Source organism: Armigeres subalbatus, unplaced genomic scaffold (assembly GCF_024139115.2).
Source record: "Armigeres subalbatus isolate Guangzhou_Male unplaced genomic scaffold, GZ_Asu_2 Contig1961, whole genome shotgun sequence".
In the NCBI taxonomy this organism is placed as follows: Eukaryota; Metazoa; Arthropoda; class Insecta; order Diptera; family Culicidae; genus Armigeres; species Armigeres subalbatus.
This window is the reverse complement of record NW_026942794.1, coordinates 37,939-48,363: the sequence shown is the minus strand read 5'-3', so window position 1 is coordinate 48,363 and position 10,425 is coordinate 37,939. Positions and strand designations below refer to the sequence as shown.

General features: G+C 38.9%; 1 protein-coding gene across 1 annotated transcript; it reads right to left on the bottom strand.

The window, feature by feature from the left end:
• Positions 1-376: 376 nt before the first annotated feature.
• On the bottom strand, positions 377-10,115 carry LOC134203558 (uncharacterized). The gene is made up of 2 exons (XM_062678409.1): positions 9,913-10,115; positions 377-1,528 (listed from the first exon to the last, which is right to left on the bottom strand). The coding sequence occupies exons 1-2, from the start codon at positions 9,991-9,993 to the stop codon at positions 392-394; spliced, it is 1,218 nt and encodes a 405-aa protein (XP_062534393.1). The 5' UTR covers positions 9,994-10,115; the 3' UTR covers positions 377-391.
• Positions 10,116-10,425: the final 310 nt, after the last annotated feature.

The following is a 10,425-nucleotide window of genomic DNA, read 5'->3' as shown; positions in this document are numbered from 1 at the left end:
CTCGAACGGATTGCCGCCGCGAGCGAATTTCCGTTGGAATGCTCGGCACCGTGTGACCGGCCATAGATAACAGAGTTGTCGCACTTTTGTCGTTTTTGTCGCCCTCGCGGCCGTCGTCACAGGGTTTTCCGCGGACGGATTTCCGCCGCGAACAAATTCCCTTTGGATTGTTTGGCACTGTGCGACCGTCCGTGGATGGCTGTGGAGTCGCACTGCTATCGTTTTCGTCGGCCTCGCGGCCTACGTCGTCGACCTGTTTGGTGCTATTGGCAGTCTTTGCACGGACAGATTGCCGCCGCGAGCGAATTCCCGTTGGAATGCTGGGCACCATGTGACCGTCCGTAGATACCAGAGTTTTCGCGCTTTTTGCCGTTTTCGTCGTCCTCGCGGCCTACGTCGACAGTTGTTCCTTGAACGGATTGCCGCCGCGAGCGAATTTCCGTTGGAATGCTCGGCACCGTGTGACCGGCCATAGATAACAGAGTTGTCGCACTTTGTCGTTTTTGTCGCCCTCGCGGCCGTCGTCACAGGGTTTTCCGCGGACGGATTTCCGCCGCGAACAAATTCCCTTTGGATTGTTTGGCACTGTGCGACCGTCCGTGGATGGCTGTGGAGTCGCACTGTTATCGTTTTCATCGGCCTCGCGGCCTACGTCGTCGACCTGTTTGGTGCTATTGGCGGTCTTTGCACGGACAGATTGCCGCCGCGAGCGAATTCCCGTTGGAATGCTGGGCACCATGTGACCGTCCGTAGATACCAGAGTTTTCGCGCTTTTGCCGTTTTCGTCGTCCTCGCGGCCTACGTCGACAGTTGTTCCTCGAACGGATTGCCGCCGCGAGCGAATTTCCGTTGGAATGCTCGGCACCGTGTGACCGGCCGTAGATAACAGAGTTGTCGCACTTTTGTCGTTTTTGTCGCCCTCGCGGCCGTCGTCACAGGGTTTTCCGCGGACGGATTTCCGCCGCGAACAAATTCCCTTTGGATTGTTTGGCACTGTGCGACCGTCCGTGGATGGCTGTGGAGTCGCACTGCTATCGTTTTCGTCGGCCTCGCGGCCTACGTCGTCGACCTGTTTGGTGCTATTGGCAGTCTTTGCACGGACAGATTGCCGCCGCGAGCGAATTCCCGTTGGAATGCTGGGCACCATGTGACCGTCCGTAGATAGCAGAGTTTTCGCGCTTTTGCCGTTTTCGTCGTCCTCGCGGCCTACGTCGACAGTTGTTCCTCGAACGGATTGCCGCCGCGAGCGAATTTCCGTTGGAATGCTCGGCACCGTGTGACCGGCCGTAGATAACAGAGTTGGCGCACTTTTGTCGCCCTCGCGACCGACGTCACAGGTTTTTCCGCGGACGGATTGCCGCCGCGAACAAATTCCCTTTGGCACTGTGTGACCGTCCGTAGATAGCTGTGGAATCGCACTGTTATCGTTTTCGTCGGCCTCGCGGCCCACGTCGTCGACCTGTTTGGTGCTATTGGCGGTTTTTGCACGAACAGATTGCCGCCGCGAGCGAATTTCCGTTGGTGTTTTCTGTAAACGGAAAAGTAATTAACAAAAAACCAAATGGTGAACAATTGCTCAGAATGACAAAGCATTTAATCATGAGGAAAAAAAAACATTTTTGGCTTGGCACGTATACTAAGTAAGTATATTAAAAGGCTATGGGATCACTCTCACAGAAAATTCTCACAAACATGAATGCACAGTTCCTCGTTTTACCGAGACAGCCATAATAAAACATACAAAAAATAAAAATACATTTTATTGTAACAACACCATTAAAAACAAAACAAAAAATACTAGTGTAGAAGCAATCGTAGAAATATATAAGAAAGTGTTCTTGACAACTGTTTTACTGAATTGTGAATGATGTTTTCGCATTAGGGTGGATAGGTATCATAACAATACAAAATTTGAGATATTTCCAAGCTCTTTTTCGTACACACTCAGTTTTTAATTCTGCAGCTCGGCAAAAATCCGCACAACCGTCTGCCCAGCAAAATAAAAACTGATATCCCGGCAAATATGACGTTTGTTAGCTGATTTTTGGCATGTCTGCTGGGGCACGGCTGTGCAAAACTCGGTTAAAGTTTAATATTTTGCTGAGATCCCGGTAAAATAATTTAGTGTGTAGAACAGTACAGTGTATGGAAAATATATTGTTGACAAAACCGACCAAAATTATTACAGTACAATGGTTTGATTTCATTCCTCACCGACCAGCCAAAAGATATTTTAGTTACTAGATAAAGATTGTTGCTTCTGTTCCCTTTGTTCTGCTGTCTGGAACATGTTGGGTACCAAGCTGTCAAATCGTATGGATTTTCCTTCTTTGACATTTAGCTCCCCTATCCTCGCCAGCAAAAGATGTTCCGGACAGCGACGACAGCGACAATCTTTATCTAGTAACTAAAATAACTTTTGATCAGCCGTTCTTGTCAGCCTCTGTTAAATTTCGGTTTCAATATCCCAACACAAAATTTAAGGTCCAGGAGGGTAAAAGCATGTCTACCGGCGAATTTCAGCAGACAACAAACCCGTTTGATTTCACCATGTGCGCAGTAAAATCAGCTGTGGTCCTAGTGGAATGTTGTTACATGAACTGAATCAGTGGTGAATTTGTCTGGATGCATAGTTAATTTAACTGAAAATTTGTGGTAGTTTTAAAAACATGGCGTAGTCTACAAATTAGTAATTGTTACCATGGATTTTTTTGTGTACTTTAAATTGGGTAACTGCCCTTTTCGTTGGACTGGGTGATTTTTTTTACCCAAAAATGGGTAGAAGAATGAGAATAGCATGTATATGTGGTTTGCAGAATTTCGACGATACTAATTTAAAAAAATCTTTTATTTAAAATTTTTCTTTTCAAAACCTAGCTCAAAACTGCCCTCGCAAGGCAATGGCAAACATAGGGAGGAGCGCCATTTGGGCAGCACCCCCCATTCTCGTCCACAATGTTCACAACTCGACCGCCTTCCAACCATATGACTTGATTTTTCGTAGGGGGAACGGTCCAAAATGCACCCCTTATGTTTTTTCGATGTTTTCGCCCACATAAACAAAAATACCCCACCATTTATACGTATAGTTGCAAAATTTACAAACCCAGCTACATTTCACAATGATCTCCTATTCAAAACAATGAGGTTTTCATGCCTTTCTAACGCATTTAAAAAATGTTTTAAAAATAAGCCTGGGGCAATACGTCCGAATGATGGTGAACGCATGGTTGTTTGTATTTTCTTAATGGAATGAACTACAATCTTACGGGTGTGGAGGAAAAACAGCAAATCGTGAAATTAGAGTGAATATGAAGGGATTTTGCTATTTTTTTTCCAATGGAGCTCAATGATGGATAACCAAGGAATGTAATTGTCGCTGAAAATGCAAAAAAACAGAATGAAGCTGGAGACTTTAGATGTTCCTTCTAACTCTAACATTGGAAATAATTCTTCTCCTATCGAACTGAGCAATCTTTTTGAAATTTTGAGTAACCTTCAGGGGATCAAGGTTTCATTTCAGATTGCCAGAAGGGGTGACTGCAGTGTTTTGCCGGCAGAGATGTCCTACACAGTTGGCACAATATCTGCTCTTAAATTTTTCATAATTTTTAACAATCATATATAATTCATTTAGTTAGTGCAACTAATGGATGGATATTAAAGCTTTCGAAATGTCACTTCGATCTGTCAAAATAATACACACCGGAGCCACGCGGGTGCGTGCACAGCAAATACACCGCCCAACAAACATTCACTAGTTGAACAAACATCAGTGTGATGATTTAATTCAGCGCTGTATTGAATTATGTCTGTACTATTTCTTATCACAACTTCTGTTCAAGCTTTGTTCACACAATTTTGGCGAAGTTATACAACTACATCATCTCATTTTGAAAAACAACTTTATTAACTGATTCGTTAAACCTTTAATAAGCATTTTACTAAGCCTCAATTCAGCTACTTGTGAATTCTTCGAAAATAATAACGCATAGAAGGTAACATCAGTAAGATCTTTAATGAACGTATTTTGAAGCAATTGCTATTTTCATATAATCATTTTAAAATTTTCCTAAATCGGGTCTCGAACTGCTGTCATTTGATCATCCGCCGATAACGTTGTCATCCGCGCCATCCTTGATTTGTTAGATATGGCTCACTCAATGCATAACATAAATAATCTTATTGCTGAATATGAATCATAATTGGACTCTTATTCAATAAGTCGATCTGTCAAACTACAGTTTGTTAATAACTGTACAATTTTTTATTTCAACCATTGTTCAACCAGTCATAACCATCGCACACTAGGAAAAATACGTAAAAATAATGTCGATAAACGATAAAATAAAATCCGTCCCCAAATCAATGTATATTCTGCCTTCCTCAGAATCTTTTGACAATCGGTTGCGATATGATTGTCAAATGCTAAGATAATTTCAATTATTTCGCCGCAATAGAGATCAACATCCATTCGATAATATTGGGATTCCACACATCAAAGATTCAATAATTTTCCGATGTTATTCAACCATATTCAACGGCGTTATGTCCGGCTTTTAGTAAATTTAGTTCCGCATGATTGCATGAATGCATGATTTTTTTTATTGCTCCAGCAGTTTTGTTCGTTATAATCTCCGACAGTTTAATAAATCACGAAAATAAAAAGCATGTCTTGAAAATAAATCATTATTTTTCTATAAATTAAATTTCCCAGATCTAGAACCCAGATTTTCTTTCAAACTGAAAAAGCATGTTTTTTCCCACTGTGCGATACATCAGATAAATTTGAAATCCAATGGTAAAGAAGGACAAAGGTTAAGAAGGATGTCTAATGCCTGCTTATTAACTTACTATTTAAACTCAATTCGACCACCCTTTCAGAGCATCACATCATAGTCGAACAGAGAACTTTAAAAATCATTAGTTCAGTACATTGTTAAACTTCCCCAATGTGCTGAAATGTGATAAAACGAAAACGTAAGTTCGACTTCAAATAAAGGTAGTAAACAAATAAATAGGCCATGTCGAATATTAGTTACATTAAATGCTGAAATGAAATCTGTCTAGCAAACTATTCAGCATCCATTTTATTCAGCTACAAAGATCAAAAATAAACAATAATTCAACCTAGATGCTTATTTGTAGCTTGTCGTTGTTTGTTGGGCGGCGTGTAAAACACGCCGGTGTATTTGCTGTGCGTGCACTTGCGTTATTTGGCGTGCACTATTTTGTCATATTGAAGTGACATTTCGAAAACTCAAATATCCATCTATTAGTTGAACTCACTGAATGAATTTTATATGATTGTTAAAAATTGTAAAAAATAAAAGAGCGAAATGTTTGCCAACTGTGTAGGACATCTCTGTTTGCCGGGATCCGTTGGCGATCGCAAACGTCTTCTTCAGTATGTAACTGAGAAGTGCCATAAATTCTTCACGTACGACGACAAAACTGAGCGATTGTTCAAAGTTGTCTGTGATGAAAAATCACTGGATGAGATTAAAATTGAAATTTCTCAATTACTTGGATTTTCACCAGACCAAATAATTAAGATGAAAAAGAAATCTCGCTCTGATACTTCCCAGATGGTTATTTCTTCGTGAACTAAATAATATGAAAAGTTTGGAAAAGGCCTATATTATGTCCCATGTCCGTGTTACATGGGAACATTTCCGCAGGCCTGGGGGAAATTTCCAAAACCCCATTCCCATTCCGTGCGTGCCAAAAGTGAGGTCACGGAACTAAACATTGCCACACGGATGCTAAATGCATGATTTGTGGTGGAACTTCTCACGCCAAGGATCCCAGATACACAGGGTAAACATATTTCAAACGCTCAAAATCCGCAATCATTTGTCGGTCGAGCAATTCATACCCACCACAATCAACGAACAAATTTTGCTCCTACCTCTCACCGGGTAACGAACAGTTCGTCGAATTCTAATTTTTCAAATATACCTACCTATGCAAGCATCGCTGCAGACAGACAAAATTTCATTTCTGAAAATTTACCGGCAATGAATGATTTTCATACCCATTCATCAACGGAAATTAACGTTCTTTCTGACGAATCCGGTAGCAAGTCTGCTTCCTACTTTGATTTTTTAACCTTCGGGGACTCGCGCCGTTGTAAAAAGTACAACACCTTCGAAAAAGCACGCTTCTCGTTCACTACAGAAGCGGGACTGCGTGAGCGGTCTAGGACCAAGCGAGTCCCGGAAGGTTAAATGAACAATTGCATCACATTATTGATGCAATGTTCAAAGCAAATACCAAAACTGAAGCTGTTCAGGTTGGTATCAAATTTACTCAAAAAAATTTTATTGGACTTCGTTTGAATGGATCCAAATATTTTTTTGAACATATTAAATTGGAATGCCCGCTCTTTAAAGGGTAAGGAAGATGAATTATTCAACTTCCTAGCAGTTCATAATGTACACATTGCCATTATAACTGAAACATATTAAAAAGCTGGACTCTCCATCAAAAGAGATCCAAATTATTTTATTTACCGCAATTAACGTCTTGACAGCGCCTGTGGTGGGGCCGCCATTGTCATTAATAGACGTATCAAGCATAAATTATATTCTTCGTTTGAAACCAAAGTTTTCGAAACCTTGGGAGTTTCTGTTGAAACAAATTTTGGACAATTCTCTTTTATTGCTGCCTATTTGCCATTCCAGTGCAATGGGCAGGAAAGGAATTTGTTGAGAGCTGATCTTCAAATTCTAACTCGCAACAAATACAAATTTTTCATAATTGGTGACTTCAATGCCAAACACCGTTCATGGAATAATGCTTAAATCAATTCCAACGGTAAAATTTTATTTGAAGATTGTTCTGCGGGATATTATACTATGCAATATCCCATTGATCAACTTGCGTGGCCAATTGGTAACTCATGCTGATTTTCACTCTGATCACCTTTCTGTGACGTTTGAAATGAGCAAAAGAACTGATAACTTTTGACTGTCAAATCCATACAAATGAATCAAAACAAAATCACAGCACAAATTTGAAAACTGACAGCATAATGTGTTTAAATGGGTGTTGATACTTTTTAATCCGGAAAATTCGAATTAGCGAGATCCGGACTAACGAGTCGTCGGATTAGCGAGGTCCGGATAAGCGGGGGGATACTGTAATTGATCTAGCGAAGATACACTGAAAAAAACTTTGTAGTAGAAATAACAATTTTATGGTAAAATTAAGAACGCTTAATTTTACCATAAATGTAGTAAATCTGATTGATATTATTTTTAATTTCACCACAAAAATTGTTATTTAGCATAGACTCAAACAAAATAGTTGATTTTACTATACAATTTTACTATATTTTCAGTAAGAATAACCATGTAAACGGTTGAATATACTATTTTTATAGTAAGATAGACCATATTTTAGTTATTTTAAGACGACTGGCACTTCGGTTGAAAAACGTCGTTACTGTTCTCAATATTACCCCTAAAATGGTAGTTTCTACTATAAAACTTTTCTCAGTGTAAATATTTAGTACTTCTGCTACACGGGTAGAAAAAAGTACCTAATTTTAGGTACTTTTTTTTCTCTTGCATCTCCCTCCCTCTTCCCTTTGTTGTTATAAAATGAAGAGCAAAACCACTCGACAAGGGCAGTAAAGTGGGTAATCTCATGTTTACAAAAGTTGAGTGAAATTTACCAAAAATTTTGGGTAGTTGCTATTTAAAATTAAGTATATTTTATTTAGTATTAAGTGAACTTTACTTAATTTCAAGAAAAACTAACTTAATTTTGGGTTCCCACACTAAACCTTCGATTTGAGTGAAAAGTACCTAATATTAGGTACTTTTTTCTGACCGTGTAGATTAAAAATTACCTTTAAAAAATCACATTGAAGGCATTCAAGCCAAATGTAACAAATATATTAAGTGTCTATATCCACTTATAAACAGAAAATCAAAACTTTGTCTTAAGAACAAACTTTTGATTCACAAACACATTTTTAGACCAGCCATGTTGTATGCTGTGCCAATATGGACTAGTTGCTGCAATACCAGAAAGAAGGCACTTCAGAGGATTCAAAATAAAATTTTGAAAATGATTCTAAAGTTGCCTCCGTGGTATAGTACCAATGAACTTCATAGAATTTCTAATATTGAGACATTGCAACAAATGTCCAACAAAATAATTTCCAACTTTAGACAAAAATCGTCGCAATCTTCTATTGCAACGGTTAGCTCCTTGTACCCTTAATATAAATTAGGTTAGGGTTAGTTTAAGTTAAACACATTGTAATTCCTAAATGGTTCAATTCAACCAGAGAAAAATACTAACTGCCAGAGGCAATTGAAATGTATTAATAATAACTAAAAATATAATATAGCAAATAAGGATGATAGTGTTAAGAAAACACGGAACACCTAGTCTAAGAGATGAATGCATGTGTTAGATAATTAGCAAATAAAATATAAAAAAAACTAGAGGTCTGCAGTTTGTATCCATATACCAAAAACCAAGTAGTTCAGTTGTAATACGCCCGAGCAATAAAAGCCGCGGACGGGAATGGGGGGTGCTACCCAAATGGTCCGGTACCCTATTGTCACCAACCAATCTACCTTACAAATGATCCTATACCAAAAACCTAATAATATTCATAAGTTAATGAAAAGTATAAGTTTTTGTCTTTCTCGCATACAAAGTATACGTAAAGGCTATATGTTCGCTCCAAAAATGAATTTTTAATGGGAGGCCCATAGAAGTCGAAGGATGATATTTGAAAAACCCTGATTAAGTCACCTAGCAGTGATGGTGCCTTTCTCGTGCGAATGAAAAATAGTATTTTGGCCATAACATGCGAACAAATCGGTTAAGGATAAGTGCCCGGAAAATGAGTGACACTTTTTACGCGATTATTCCGTAAAAAAAAAGTATTTTGGCTAACCGATCCCATAGTCCGATCCGGCCAATTTTCAATAGGAAGCAATGGGACAGGATCCTGCGTCGAATGCTGCGAATGCTACATTTTGGTACGTGTGGTGCGCGTCGATCAGTATACATATAACACTATGGGTCCCCGAGCCTTCTATAAAAAGTTTGTTTTTGGAGCGATAGTATAGCCTTTACGTATACTTAGTATACGAGAAAGGCAAAAAATTAACGAGAAAGCATACGGATAAAATTTTCAAACTCTTCTCGAAAATTCTAGAAGCAATTTAATTAAAAACGGTTAACTTAACGACTTTTCGTACAGTGTGTATAAAGTGCAATATCACAAAATAAAATTCTATACAATATGACAAAAATCCAACCCCGTACTGCTAACCGTTTTTAATTAAATTACTGCTTCAAGAATTTTTGAGAAGAGTTTTAAAATTTTGTTTGTAGGGTAAGGCACCCGTACATCGCCCTTCCCCACCCTTGAAAATTTTCTTGAAAACTAGTTGTTGTAAACAGGTTTTTTCATCCTTCTATTGAACAATTAGTAGAAAACTTGAAATTCGAAAAATTAAAATTTTAAAATCGGTAGGCGAATACGGGGGGAGCGTGATTCTGGGTGCCTTACCCTATGCTTACCGTTCAATTTTTTTTTTCAAATGCCATTCGTTCTACTTCTTCTTCGTGCAACAATTCCAGATGTACCCAGATTGTTCATGCTGTTTCACTCACACTGCTGCAAAATCAACCCAAATTTGTGAAAAACCGTGGTTATTCAAAAGTGAGTAACAACTGGTTTTTCATCAATTTGAGTCGATTTGGCAGCAGTGTGAGAGAAAAAACATGAAAAATCAGAGGTACCGTTTAGAGAATAAAAAATCATGGTTTCGGTTTATAATTATATGTTGCCGGTGTTCTTCCGCTGCCATGCGGCGACGCTAACCTCAAAATCACAAAATGGCGGTTTTAAATAAAAGTAGTTCAATCAGAACTCACCCTTTGAACTATTCCTTTTTTAATGAGGAATTCCTGTTTAGCCAGCTTAATCCGAGCCAAACGCTCCTTTGATGGCGGCATTGTTATTAAAATTCAACTTCTTCCACTAACAACTATTTTAATTAAAAATAATTTATATTTAAAAGGTTTCTGCCACCGGCGTATGAACACTACTCCACGAATGAAATACAACTCGAAGGTGCAGCCCAATGACTTAGATACTAAGGTGAGGAGGAGGACCAAATGCAAGCGTATTAGTGGATAATGAAAAATGTAAACAAAAAATGTTGACGTACATAATTGCACGGATTCTTAAGGAAGCTCGTCCGAATGTAGTAGTGAGAGCTTACACAGAATATGGATTTTCTCACCTTAGTATCTAAGCTCGTTGGGTACAGCCAAATCGGGTTGTACGCAAAGGTGCGACATTGAACTACGTACACTCAGAAATAGGCCTTTTCATGTGACACTGCCGAGACTGATGCTACACGGAAGAAATAAACTACCCAAAAG

What these genes read in the sequence shown, in the direction of transcription:
- LOC134203558 (XM_062678409.1), bottom strand. Translation starts at nt 9,993, where the DNA reads ATGCCGCCATCAAAGGAGCGTTTGGCTCGGATTAAGCTGGCTAAACAG. An exon ending in AAAAAGGAATAGTTCAAAGG is followed by an intron (nt 1,529 to 9,912) that starts GTGAGTTCTGAT and finishes TTCCGTTTACAG; the next exon opens with AAAACACCAACGGAAATTCG.